The sequence below is a fragment of the Lithobates pipiens genome, unplaced genomic scaffold (assembly GCF_037356315.1).
Source record: "Lithobates pipiens isolate NorthernLeopardFrog02 unplaced genomic scaffold, aLitPip1_a1.2 Scaffold_17, whole genome shotgun sequence".
NCBI classification, from domain to species: domain Eukaryota; kingdom Metazoa; phylum Chordata; class Amphibia; order Anura; family Ranidae; genus Lithobates; species Lithobates pipiens.
Genome location: NW_027507755.1, coordinates 10,607,889 through 10,622,663, shown reverse-complemented (window position 1 = coordinate 10,622,663; position 14,775 = coordinate 10,607,889). Strand labels below are relative to the sequence as shown.

General features: G+C 42.6%; 1 protein-coding gene across 1 annotated transcript in view; it reads left to right on the top strand.

Annotated features, from left to right (window-relative positions):
- The first annotated feature begins 7,682 nt into the window (after positions 1-7,682).
- MTNR1B (melatonin receptor 1B) overlaps positions 7,683-14,775 on the top strand; it is a 331,906-nt gene continuing 324,813 nt past the window's right edge. The window contains exon 1 of the mRNA XM_077484991.1: positions 7,683-8,023. Within this exon, the coding sequence (XP_077341117.1) occupies positions 7,798-8,023 (226 nt within the window). The 5' untranslated portion in view covers positions 7,683-7,797. The remainder of the gene's footprint in view (positions 8,024-14,775) is intronic.

The window sequence follows — 14,775 nt, the reverse complement described above, 5'->3', positions numbered from 1 at the left end:
TGTCCATAGCAACCAAAACGTGTCCCCTTTTCAGTGTTTTAGGATTTGATTACATTATTGAATAATTTGTATTATTATTTATTATATTATAAACTTTATCATACCTGGGATGTCTGCTAGACTCTGGTTTGAACAGATTTAAGAGAGTTATTCCTAAAAATTACAGGACTACAATATAAAACGCCAGATTTCCATGCAAAATAATTGTACCGCTTTCAGCACCTAAAACCAGAATGAATCATACCGCCAGGGAGGTTAATGCTACCCTTTGGGCTCCTTCTGTTAATTTCATGTAAGTAGAAGTTTGGTGAGTGTTGATTTGCGCTTTTCATTTTTCACTTTTCATTGCGCACTTTTCAGTTTGTTTCTGAATGGCTGTTCATCAACATGTTGCGGAATCAGGGGAGATAACGTGTTATTTATTATTGGCCTTGGAGTTATTGCTTTGATTGAATAATGATTTGATTTGGTATATTTTCTATATTTTGGATGCATAGAATGCACTTTTTGGTTAAGTTCTATTGGCAGATAGCATGTCTAATTGTATTTGTTTTATTTTTTTAATGCACAATAAAACAATTGTGTAGAATAATACTTGGCTATGTGTTTTACTTCAAATGACAGTTTGGGAGTAGGCAATTACATTTTAAAAAATACAATGTAAAATTGACAAGAGACACAAACATAGTTGTATCTTTGATATTAAAAACTACGGGATAATGGTATTGTAGTAACTTGCCCAAAAAAAAAAAAAAGAAAAGAAAAAAGAAAAAAAAAGCATAATAATATTATTCTTGATATCATTAGAAAAAAAAAAAGCCTTTGAAAATTTGTTTGCAATAACTCCATCAGTATCACCAGCAAAGCAGCTTCATTATTATCCCATTAAAGAAGAAGAGAATTGTGCGCTGCATTTCCAGATTTCATAATTTGCTATGTCACAAATGTTAATTTTCCATTACGATCGCTAGTTTACAAGACCGACCGTTTCTGGCTCATCCTTGCTTCTGAGCATGCGTGTTTGTACTTTGGACTTTTGTCTGACAGACTTGTGTACACACGATAGGAAAATCCGACAACAGATATTTGTCCACGGAAATTTTTAAAACCTGCTAGCGAACATTTGTCCGTGGACAAACAGTCATATTTTCTGCCAACAGCCTGACATCACACGTTTCCCGTTGGTAAATCTGATCGTGTGTACGAGACTTTAGATTGCAGATAAGACAGATCGATAGAAGATGATTGCCATTCTCTCTTATGGCATTGCTCTTTGCATTCATATTCATGTTGCACTTTGCAGCCCACTCCCTTTTCTTCCCCTTGTAGTATTTTCAGTACCAAGCTGGAATCAAGAACTATGGGGAGCAGTCTCAAACTGGCAGTTCATAAGTAATGTTAAGAAGTATTTTACTGAAAGCGCAGCGGATGCTTGAAACAGACTTCCAATAGCAGTAGTGAGCCAGTTAACCCTAATGCCATGTACACACGGTTGGACTTTACGACAGCAAAGGTCTGACGGAACAAATCCGTTGGACAATTTGATTGCGTGTGGGCTTCAGCGGACCTTTGCTGTCGAAAAATCAGATGGACTTTATATATAGAACATGTTTCAAATCTTTCCGACGGACTCGAGTCCGGTCAAAAAATCAGTTCGTCTGTATGCTAGTCCGACAGACAAAAACTGACGCTAGGGCAGCTATTGGCTACTGACTATGAACTTCCTTATTCTAGTCCTGTTGTACGTCATCATGGTCTAATCTGTCGGACTTTGGTGTGATTGTGCGTGGCCAAGTCGTTCGGAAAGTCCGTCGGAATTCCACCGAAAGTCCGTCGGATCTAGTCTGCCGGAAAGTCCGGTCGTCTGTATGCGGCATTAGTGGAATTTTATATGCTTGAGGTTAACATGATGGAAACGCCATGCACTCCAAGCGTTCTTTTTTTGCCAACGGTCTTCAATGTTTTTATGACTGCACAGAATGCCCATCACCTCTATAATGCATGACTGTCATCCTCTCTTATTGCATTGCTTTTTGCATTGGGTTTGCTAATGCACTTTGCAGCCCCCATTCCCTTCCCAGTAGTATTAGGTCAAGGACCTCAAACTAGCAGGGTGAAAGTTCACAAAGTTGTCTGGGTTCACACTGGTGCGATGCAGGAACCAGTGCGATTCCTGTGCGAGTTCCCGCATCTCACGCACAGGCAGTTCACACTGCTCTCAGCGAACTGCTGCGGGGGTCAATGTTAAGTTAATGACACCCCCAAATCGGTTTTCAGATCACAGTATGAACTGTGAAATTGAATATGGATCGGATCACATGGGTCTGAACACCCATGTGTTCTGCTTGCAGTGGGGACCAAAAAAAAGGCTCCTGCACCATTTTGGTGCGATGCAATGCGATTTCAGCCATACAGTTTGTACTGCTGAATTCATATCGCACAGAAATTGCATGTGATGTGCACAGCAATGCGTTGTAAGGCTCATGCGATGTCTGGCATCGCAATAATGTTACGAAGTATAATTTTACTGAAAGAGTGGATGTTTGTAGAGGCGGTGAGCCAGTTAGCAGTAAGTGAAGTTAAATATGCTTGGAGTAGGCTTCCAGGAAAGGTAGTGAGACAGTTAACTTTAAGTGAAATGAAACATGCTTGGGGTTAACATATGTCTAGACAAAAATTTTAAAAAAAGGGCATATGAAGGAAACTCCATGCACTCCAAGCGGGTTGTTTCTAATGTTAATGGTGCAGCTCTGCATAGAAACCAATCAGCTTCCAGGTTTTATTGTCCAAACTTAATTGAACAAGCTGAAGTTAGAAGCTAATTGGCGACCATGCACAGCTGCACCACATTTTGCACTCTCCAGTTTTACTAAATCAACCTCACTGTGTCTATGACTGCAGAGAACTCCCATCATCTCCATAAATACATGGCAGTCATTCTCCCTTATTGGATTGCTTTTTGTATTGGTTTTGCTACTGCACTTTGCAGCCCCCCTTCCCAGTAACAATGGGGCCATGACATCACACTGGTAGGAGGGACGTTTATGAGTAATTTTAGAAAGTATAATAATCGTATTTATCAGCATATAACGCGCACCTTTTTCCCCTTAAAATCAGGGGGAAATCGTGGGTGTGTGCTATACGCCGATCCCCCACTGATTGTGAGGAAAGGAGCGAGCGGAGCCGAGATACACAAAGCCGAAAGTACACTCGGCTTTACGCGGCTCCTCTCGCAGTCCCACCCACCTCGACTGATTGCGAGAGGAGCGAGCGCCGCTGACATACAGAAGGCCGAGTATACTTCAGCTAGACTCGGCTCCTCTCGCAGTCCCGCCCCTGACTGTGAGCAGAGTCGAGTCTAGCCGAAGTATACTTGGCCTTCTGTATGTCAGCGGCGCTCGCTCCTCTCGCAATCAGTCGAGGTGGGTGGGACTGTGAGCAGAGCCGACTCTAGCCAAAGTACGCTCGGCTTTGTGTATTTCGGCTCCGCTCACTCCTCTCCGCTCAGTCAGCAGAGCGCCAAATTTAAATCGGGGCAATCCTGCAAAGACTGGCAATACTGCAAAGGCACTGGGCAAGGCTGCAATGATGGACAAGGCTGCAGATGGACACTGACAAGACTGCAATGATGGACAAGGCTGCAGATGGACACTGACAAGGCTGCAATGATGGACAAGGCTGCAGATGGACACTGACAAGGCGGCATTGATGGACAAGGCTGCATATGGACACTGACAAGGCTGCAATGATGGACAAGGCTGCAGATGGACACTGACAAGGCTGCAATGATGGACAAGGCTGTAGATGGACACTGATAAGGCTGCGTTGATGGGCATTTAAATGTAAGTTTTTTTTCCTTAAACTTCCCTCCTGAAAGTTTTTTTCCTTAAAATTCCCTCCTAAACTTGGGGTGCGTGTTATATGCCGGCGCATGTTATACGCTGATAAATATGGTATACTATACTATAGTATAAAGAGCAGATGCTTGTAGAGGCAATGGGGTGGATTAAAATAGATAGAATAGTTATTCCTGCGCTCTAATGAAATATGAATAAATAATGGTCAATGGGGCTGCAAGCACCGTATGGGCCAAACACTACCCCAATAAAAAAATATATGCAAAAACAATCAAGTTATGGTGTTGCGCTCCAATGTGAACTGTGATAATATAAATACCCATACACGAATATGGGACAAAAAAAAATATAGGTAAAATAATAAAAGCCGTAATCAATAATGTGCAAAAAAGCAAAATAGGAGTGAAAATGGGCTAAGTACAATAGATAAAGAGTACTTAACAGCTAGCATAAATACAATGGAAAATAAAGAGAAAAAAAAATTGGCATAAATATAGCAATGAAGCTTCAGAATGCCCAAATGTGCAACAGTGCAAAGTGCAAACAAACAAATTAAGGTGCAAGCGATCAAAATAAAGTGGCTGTAAGTCCTTTACAACTCATAAAACAATAATAATCACACCATAAATAAGGCGAAGCTTCAGACTGTCCAAATGTGCAAAGGTGCAACAAGTGGTATAGATTCCACTTAGTATTAAAGTGCAAGGTGCAGAATGTGGGGTAGCATCAGTGGGGTGACACAGCAACTTTAGGTGAATCTTCTGTGAGAAATTTCACCCGCAGGTGTACTAACTTATTACCTTACAGCTGCAAGGTAAGCAGCATATAGTAAAGCCAGTGGGTCACTCTGGGGCAGAGGGGGAAGGAGCCTCTTTCCTTTCTTCTCAGTTGTAGATCACCTAAAGGGTCACAGCTTGTTTCCATGGACAAGTACTCAGCAGAGTGGTTTGCTCCCACTGTGTCAAGCAGGTAAAATAGAGAAACATAGGAGAGGCTCTCTGATGTAGTATGTTTAAACCAGGAGTCCGCCGTTTTTTTTTTTTTAAAAGCCAACAGCTACAAATACTGCAGCTGCTGAAATAAAAGTTGATGTCGGCACCCAAAGCCGATCTCTCGATCATCTCTCGGGTGCTGCCGCTGCCATCTTGGGTATGGGAATCAGGAAGTGGAGCCTTGCGGCTTCATTTCCCGGTTCCCTACTGCGCATGCGCGAGTCGCGCTGCGCAATAAGGATGGTCCCCGCTGTCTCTGGGATCCGTGTGTTTCCCAGCAGACAGCGGGGGACCTTCAGAAAGGGGCGTAGATTCTGCGGAAAGGGGCTTTCCTTCTGCAGATATCTATGCCGGAAGTGGGTGCAGATACCTGTACTGTACAGGTATCTGCACCCCCCTCCCCCCTGAAAGGTGCCAATTGTGGCGCTGGAGGGGGGGAGGGTTCCAATGAGCGGAAGCTCCACTTTAGGGTGGACCTCCGCTTTAACACTCGAAGTAAGTTTATTCAACATAAAGCAAAAAATAAGGTACTCACATTTAAAACTAGCAACAGTGCATTGTATACAAACGAGCAGCGAGCTTGGATGGTAAAAATGTCACTACCGATGACAGTGACGATACGCGTTAGACACAGGACACCGGAAGTGACGTTTTTACCATCCGAGCTCGCTGCTCGTTTGTACTTAGCCCGTTTTCACTCCTATTTAGTTTTTTTGCACATTATTGATCACAGCTTTTATTATTTTACCTATATACCAAGGAAAATTACAAAAAACTGCATTTTTGCTTGCACGTTATTGGATGATGGAAGTCAGCAGAGCTTTACTACATTTACTAAGCTCTTGAGCAATTGCATTGCAGAGTGCACAATCTATTTGCCTTTAGTAAATCAAGCTCAGTGAGTCCATTTAAAGTTAAGCATCCTCAGAATGAATTGGTCTAGACAAAACAAAATAGCATATAATGGATCCTTTTCTGCCATAGTCTCCTATGTTCCTATAACTGCAGAGAACTCCCATCACCTCGATAATGCATGACTGTCATTCTCTCGTATGGCATTGCTCTTTTCATTTGTATTCCTGTTGCACTTTGCATTCCCCTTCCCTTTCTTCCCTTTGTAGTATTTTGAGTACCAATCTGGAATCAAGAACTATGGGTTTGCAACTACACATTGCAGCCTCCCCTTACCAGTAATAATGGGGCCAGGACCTCAAACTGGCAGGAGGAATGTTCTTGAGTCCTATTAGAAAGTATAATTTTACTGAAAAGTGGATGCTTGTATAGGCAATGAGCCGTTAACAGTAAGTGAAGTTAAATATGCTCAGGATTAACAGTGGTACAGATAAACATGTAGAAAATGGGCACATGATGGATTCTTTTTTGCCATCACTATCCTATCTTCATATGCCTGCAGAGAACTCCCATCACCTCCATATTGCATGCCTGTTATTCTTCTGTATGGCATTGCTCTTTACATTTGTATTGCTGCTGCACTTTGCCACTACTAGTTTACCTGGTGGGACAAAGTTATCTTTGCAGCTAATCCTCCAGGCATAAGACGTGCCATAGGAAGGGAAGGGGGACTGTATAATGTATGAGGGAGCCTTTGCTGTGGACTGGCTCTTGCTCCAGTCACCTCTGTAGTGTGTGACTGCCATTCTTCTTTATGGCACCGCTCTTTGCATTTGTATTGCTGCTGCACTTTGCAGTCCTCCTTCCCTTCCCGTTAATAATAGTGCCAGGACCTCAAACTGGCAGGAGGAAAGTTAATGAGTAATATTAGGAAGTTTCATTTTACGGAAAGAGCGGATGCTTGTAGAGGCAGTGAGCCAGGACCATGCTCAGGATTAATATACTGTAGATCTAGGCAAAAATGTAGAAAATGGGTATATGATGGATCCCTTTCTGGCATCAGTCTCTTATGTTCCTATGACTGCAGAGAACTCCAATCTCCTCCACAATGCATGCCTGTCATTCCCCTTTATGGCATTGCTCTTTGCATTTGTATTGCTTCTGCACTTTGAACCCCCCTTCCCTTTGTAGTATTTTAAATGCGGAATCAAGAACTATGGGTTTGCTACTATACTTTGCAGCCCCCCCTTACCAGTAATAATGGGACCAGGACCTCAAACTGTCAGGAGGAAAGTTCTTGAGTCCTATTAGGAAGTATAATCTTACTGAAATAGTGGATGCTTGTAGAGGCAGTGAGCCAGTTAACAGTGAGTGAAGTTAAATATGCTCAGGATTAACAGTGGCACAGACAAACATGTAGAAAATGGGCACATGATGGAATCTTTTCTGCCATCGCTATCCTATCTACCTATGACTGCAGAGAACTGTCATCGCCTCTATATTGCATGCCTGTCATTCTCCTTGCTCTTTGCATTTGTATTGCTGCTGCACTTTGTAGCCCCCCCTTTCCTCTATGTGCAGCTGCTATCTTACCTTGTGGGACAAAGTTATCCTTGCAGCTAATCCTCCAGGCATAAGAAGTGCCATAGGAAGGGAAGGGGGGCTGTATAATGTATGAGGGGTCCTTTGCTGTGGACTGGCTCCTGCTCCAGTCACCTCTGTAGTGTGTGACTGTCATTCCCTGCATTTCTCTGTATGCTCCACATCACATCCTCTCTGCTGTCACATTTAACTCCCCGGTGCCTGCGATCCTGAAGGCTTGCTGCTGACTTCTTTTTTTTTTTTAACAATTGCACGTTTTTCTGTTCTCCCAGTTGGGTTTACACAACTGTCAAGCAACCAGCCCCCCCCCCCCCCCCCAACTTCACTAGAGTCAGCTGACCCCCCCCCCCCCATCCCCCCCTATCCAATCCCCATCATGTACCTGTGACCACCTTGGATGCTGGTACCTGTCCTCACACTTGGCAAGGTGCAGCAGCAGTGGAAACTTGTCTCAGTCTCTGCGACTTATCTGCGCTCAATGTTAGGCACGTGAGATGCGAGGCAAGGCGAGGACAGCGCTAGCCATGCTGCACAATGAGTCCTGGGCGAGGAACTGCTGTGCGCTGGAGAAGGGAGAGCCGCTGGACGGCAGCGCTCCCCGGGCTGCCTGGCTGGTGACTGCGCTGTCCAGCGTGCTGATCCTCACCACCGTGGTGGACATCCTGGGCAGTCTGCTGGTCATCATCTCGGTGCTGAAGAATAGGAAGCTGAGGAATTCAGGTAAGAAGAACACCGCTTTCCATCTGTCTTCCCGAATATATCCCCGTATTGCACAAGTCATCACCCTCTTGCTAGACTGAACCCTTATTTTAATGGTGTTTTCCTAAATTCAAGGGGTAGCTTCTGCCTATGGAGATTTCTGAAAGTAGTGTCCTTGGAAATGGTCCTGGTTTTATTTTACTTTACAAATATCAGCATAAAAATGTGTCTTATTTTTTCATGTTGGATCTGCCTTTCTCAATCTTTTACTATGGAGGATAACTGGAATAACTTTCCAGTCTGCTGGTACCCCTGCTAGTTTCTACCATCCACCCATTGGTATTTTGGTCAGTGGGAAGAATGCCCAGTATATGTAGTCCTTAGGAAGAATGCCACTTACATTGGTGCTCTCTAGGAAGAATGCTCCTCACGTTTGTAGTCTTTGTGAATAATGTCAGTTAAGTTTGCAATATTTAGGAAAAATATTGCATTGGAGGTCTTTAGGAATAACAATCCTCACATTTGTGGTCTTCTTAGGAAGAACGCTCCTCACATTTGTGAAGAATGTCTGTTAAGTTTGTGGTCTTTAGGAAAAATGTCTATTGCATTGGAGGTCTTTGGGAAGAACACTCCTCACATTTGTGGTGTTTAGGAAGAATGCTCCTCACAATTGTAGTCTTTGTGAAGAATGTTGCGATCTTTAGGAAAAATGCCTATTGCATTGGGGGTCTTTAGGAAGAACACTCCTCACATTTGTGGTGTTTAGGAAGAATGCTCCTCACAATTGTAGTCTTTGTGAAGAATGTCTGTTAAGTTTGCAGTCTTTAGGAAAAATGTCCATTGCATTGGAGGTCTTTAAGAAGAACGCCTCACATTTGTGGTCTTTAGGAAGAACGCTCCTCACATTTGGGGTCTTTAGGAAGAACGCTCCTCAAATTTGTAGTCTTTGTTAAGAATGTCTGTTAAGTTTGCTGTCTTTAGGAATAGTGTCTATTGCATTGGGGGTCTTTAGGTAGAATGCTCCTCACAGTTGTGGTCTTTAGGAAGAACGCCCCTCACATTTGGTCTTTGTAATAAACAATGTCCATTAAATTTGTGGTCTTTGGGAAACTTGTCCATTACATCAGTGGTCATTTTTGAAGAATGCCTATTACAAATGTCATCTTTGGGAAGAATACCATTACTTTGGAGGTCTTTAGGAAGAATGTGCCTTAGATTGGTGCTCTATGTATGCCTATTACAAATGTCATCTTTGGAAAGAATGCCATTACTTTGGGGGGCTTTAGGAAGAATGTCCCTTACATTGGTGCTCTTTAGGAAGAACGCTCCTCACATTTGCATTCTTTGTGAAGAATGTCGGTTAAGCTTGCGGGCTTTAGTTAAAATGTCCATTGCATTGGTGGCCTTTAGGAAGAACACTTGTCACATATTTGGTCTTAAAGAAGAATACTCCTCACATTTGGTCTTTGTAAACAATGTCCATTAAAATGTGCGGGCTTGATCACTTGGGAAGAATGCCATTAAATTGGAGGTCTTTAGGAAGAATCCTCCTTACATTGGTGGTCTTTATGAATATTGTCCATTAAGTTTGTGGTCTTTAGGAAAATTGGCCTTTGCATTAATGGCCTTTTGGGAAGAATGTCCATTACATTGGAGGTCTTTGGGAATAATTCTCCTTACATGAATGGCCTTTGGGAAGAAAGCTCATTACATTGGTGGTCTTAGGAAATGAATGCCCATTACATTGGATGTCTTTGTGAATAATCCTTCTTACATTTGAGGTCTTTGGGAAGAATGCCCATTACATATGTGGTCTTTGGGAAGAATGCCCATTACATTGGTGGCCTTTTGGGAAGAATGCCCTATACCATTGATATGCAATTAGCGGACCTCCAGCTGTTGCTAAACTACAAGTCCCATCATGCCTCTGCCTCTGGCCGACATGCTTGTGGCTCTAAGAGTCTTGCTATGCCTCATGGGAATTGTAGTTCTGCAACAGCTGGAGGTCCGCTAAGTGCATATCCCTGCCCTATACATTTGTGGTCTTTGGGCAGAATGCCCATTACATTTGCGGTCTCTAGGAAGAATGCCTATTACATTGGAGGTCTTTAGGAAGAATGCTCATTACATTCGTGGTCTTTAGGAAGGATGCTCTTTACATTGATGGTCTTTGGAAAAAATGCTCCTTCCATTGGTGGTCTTTGGGAAGACCACCTTGCTTACCAATAGCTAAACAGATCATTGTTACATAGTTAGTAAGGTTGAATAAAGACACCAGTCCATCCTGAGTGAGTGTCTACAATTGTCCCTATCCCTGTACATTACACACTCACACCAGTCCCTACCCTCAAGGAGCCTACAATTCAAGGTCCCCATTCATATGCTAGGGCCAATTTGGGACAGAAGCCAATTAACCTACCTGCATGTCTTTGGAGTGTGGGAGGAAACCAGAGTACCCAGAGGAAACCAATGCAGGCACAGGGAGAACATGCAAACTCCAGGCAGGTAGTGTCGTGGTTGGGATTCAAACCAGCGACCCTTTTTACTGCTAGGTGAGCGTGCTAACCACTACACCACTGTGCCGCCCTGTTGTTAGTGGTTACTTGAGAGGCAGAGATTTATCATTGCCCAAGGAACCCCCTAGCAACCTTTGAAAGAACCTTAACGCTCCTTGGAACTCTGGTCTGTGTTGTACCAAATCCTTGCCTTCCATAAACATAACGGCCAACAGTTCATTCCATAACTGTCAACAGTTCCAGTTTTTGGAAATGCCCCAGGAAATTTTATTCCATTCATTAAATGTGCTGTTAAAACCCCTCTTAACCTTCTAAATGTTCATTTCATTCTTCAGCTGACAGCTGGGTTTAGTATCAGTAAGAAGGGTCAGGGTCCTGGAATTTGCCCTAGCTTTTAAGACGAACATGCGGCACCATACAGCTCCTCCGTCTAGGGCTGCAAGGTTAATTCCTCATCATTACTCAGATTCATTTTGTCTGACCAGACCTTTTATAATGTTTGTAGAGAGTTGAATTTAAATGTAATAAGGTTTGAGTATTCCAATGAAATGCAAATTCTAACTGCACTATATAGACACAGACATCCAGGAAACAAGACAGCCCTTGTCCACACGCTCAGACATTCCAACGGAAAATGTCCGATAGGACCGTGTTGTCGGATAATCCGACTGTGTGTGGGCTCCATCGGACTGTTTCCGTCGGAATATCCGATGGACAAAGTTTTAGAGCTGGGCTATAAAACTTTCCAACTACATGAACCGACCGGACTTTGTCCGATTGTGTGTAGAGAATTCCGATCGGACAAAGTGCAATGCATGCTCAGATCAAATTCCTAGACCAAAGCTATTGGCTACTAGCCTGAACGTAGTCCCGTCCTAACGAAATAACGTCGTCACGTTACGTACGATCGGATTTTCTGACAACTTTGTCCGACCGTGTGTATGCAACACAAGTTTCGGACAAAATCCGTCGGATTTTGTCCGACGGATTTTGTTGTCGGAATGTCCAACCGTGTGTACAAGGGCTTAGGGATTCATAAGGGATTCATATCTTGAATGGATATTTGCATATTACACAAGTTGCACCTGGGCCTGTTTGATATATAGATATATACACTACACTTGAAACTCACAAGTGGTGCTAGAAAATCTCAGTAATGCCGCGTACACACGACCAGACTTTTCAACATCAAAAGTCTGACGGAATGATTCCGGCAGACTATTCGATCATGTGTGGGCTGCAGCGGACTTTTGATTTGCAAAAGTCTGACAGACTTTAGAAATGGAACATGTTTCAAATTTTTCCGAAAGAACTCCGCCGGACCCAGTTCCTACCGAGAAATCCGCTCCTGTGTGTGCTAGTCCGACGGACAAAAACCGATGCGAGGGCAGCTATTGGCTACTGGCTATGAACTTCCTTATTCTAGTCCGGTCGTACGTCATCACATTCGAATCCGTCGGACTTTGGTGTGATTGTGTGTGGCCAAGTCCGTTCATTCGGAAAGTCCATCAGAACTCTGTCAGAACTCCGTCAGAACTCCGTCGAAAGTCTGTCGGACCTAAGTCTGGTGGTGTGTACGCGGCATTATTCTTCATGATAGATTTCATAGATAGATATGATTCCTTTCATATAGGTGTATAGGAGCCAATTTCTTAAAGGTGAATGTTAATATTTAACCATTTCAGCCCTGGAAGGATTCGGCACTGAGTCAATTTACCTAACAATTGTGCAGCCGTGCGACGCTGTACTGAAGCAAAATTGATGTCTTTTTTTCCCACAAATAGAGCTTTCTTTTGATGATATTTGATCCCCTCTGCGGTTTTTATTTTTTGCGCTATAAACAAAAAAAAAAAGCAACAATTTTGAAAAAAAAAATAGTATTTTTTTACTTTTTGCTATAATACATATCCAAAAAAAACCTAAAAAATGTCTTCATCAGTTGAGGTCAATATGTATTTTTCTACATATTTTTGGCAAAACAAATTGCAATAAGTGTAAATTGATTGGTTTGGGCAAAAATTTTATCGCGTCTGCAAAATAGAGGATATATTTATGGCATTTTTATTATAGTTTTTTTGTTTTTACTAGTAATGGTGGTGATCAGCAAATTTTTGGCAGGACTGCGACATTGTGGCACACAGATCGGACACTTTTGACACTTTTGGGACCACTGACATTTATACAGCGATCAGAGCTAAAAATAGCCACTGATTACTGTATAAATGTCACTGGAAATGATGGGGTTAACGCTAGGGGGCGATCAAGGGGTTAAGTGTTCCTTAGGGAGGTGTTTCTAACTGTGGGGGGATGGGGCTGACTGGGAGTACAGAGAGATCGCTGTTCCTGATCACTAGGAACAGCAGGTTTCTCTCTACTTCCCTGGCAGAATGGGGATCTGTCTGTTTACTTTGACACATCCCCATTCTGGCTCTCTAGGGAGTGATCGCGTGTCGCCGGCAGACATTGCGGCTGCCAGCCACATGCATTGGCTCTGGCGTTGCGCCACGGGGGTGCACGCCCCCTTTAGCTCCTAAGGTGGCCAATGTACATCTACAGCAGTTTTGCGCAGCCGTGTCAACCTGCCGCAGTATAATGACGACGGCTGGTTGGCAAGTGGTTAATAGTTTATAAGGGAAAGATCCACTTTGAAAGTTTTGCCTAATATTAAAATTGTTCAAACTTCCAATTATCAATATAAATGGAAAGAAAATTATGCATCAAAATCAATTTCTTTGGTAGATTTTACAAGTCCATAAAGAAATATTTTGCCTCTTTTACAGCTGAAAAGTTTTCTTCCACCCTAAAGTTGAGATTATCTATTATTTTCAGTGAAGGAAAGAAGATTTTATTATTCATTTTCCCAAGATTATGTATCTTTATATTACTTTTTTTAAGGTGTTCTTGTATTCTTTGAAAGTTCCCATGTTAAACTTTTATGTGAATATGAAACTTCGAAAGGCTGCACTCCATGAAGTTGTAGTTTATTGATAACCGTATAAAAGCACATATACAGGTAAAAAATGGCACGGGGGTGCAGAGGAGTCAACGCGTTTCGTGCTAGTTTAGCGCTTACTCGTGACACTTACTTATGACTCATGGGTCGTGAGTAAGCAGTAAACCTGCGCATAACACGTCGACTCCTCTTCACCCCTTGTACTGTTGTTTGCTTGTATATGTGCTTTTATATGGTTATCAATAAACTACAACTTTGTGGAGTGCAGCCATCCAAAGTTTCTTTGCATATCTTGGATTTCAGCTGATGAGCTGGACATTGCACCCGATTGAATGAGCATAGCATGATAGACTAGGTAACAGTTACATAGTTAGTAAGGTTGAATAAAGACACCAGTCCATCCAGTTCAACCTGAGTGAGTGTCTACAATTGTGCCTATCCCTGTACATTGCACAGTAACATTGGTCCGTACCCTCAGGGAGCCCACAATCCAAGGTCCCCATTCATATACTAGGGCCAATTTTGGACAGAAGCCAATTAACCTACCTGCATGTCTTTGGAGTGTGGGAGGAAACCCACACAGGCACAGGGAGAACATGCAAACTCCAGGCAGGTAGTGTCGTGGTTGGGATTCAAACCAGCGACCCTTTTTACTGCTAGGCAAGAGTGCTAACCACTACACCACTGTGCCACTGTGCTGCCCTCAGATGAACCTGAAGCGGACATGTAGATAAAAGGAAGCCGGCAGCTCCCTCTTTGGCAATGAGTAAATGTATTAATCCATGTGTGGTGCAAAATAATACAGGGCTTACATGTTTCGGTGTGTAGCCTTAATTATTGCAGAAGATCGAGCTGCTAGCTTCCTTTTATTTACATGTTAAGCAGACACTAGAAGCCAGTACTAGTACAAGTACTACAGGTGTTTTATACTATATTTTAACCTGGAGCAGCATCCACTTGTTTGTTTGTAAAAACAGAATCAAACTTTTATGAGCTTTGAAAAAAACGAGCAAAAATTAAAGATAATTATTTTGCGTTCTATTCGTTTTTTTAGACTTTGTTGTTTCAAGTTAAAATTTTAACAGACTTAAATAAATGATGAAATATATTCCTAATTAACAAAACATGTCACATTCTGGGACTTATTTCCTGTATCTCAGGGACCGTATGGTGTGTACATCATTCTGTCAAAGTGTCACTGGAAGTTACTTTGTGCAAAGTTGTCACCTGTCCCTTAAAACCAAGGAAAGTCCGAGGTACTGAAAATCACATTACTGATACTTGTCCCCAGAAATAACATCACT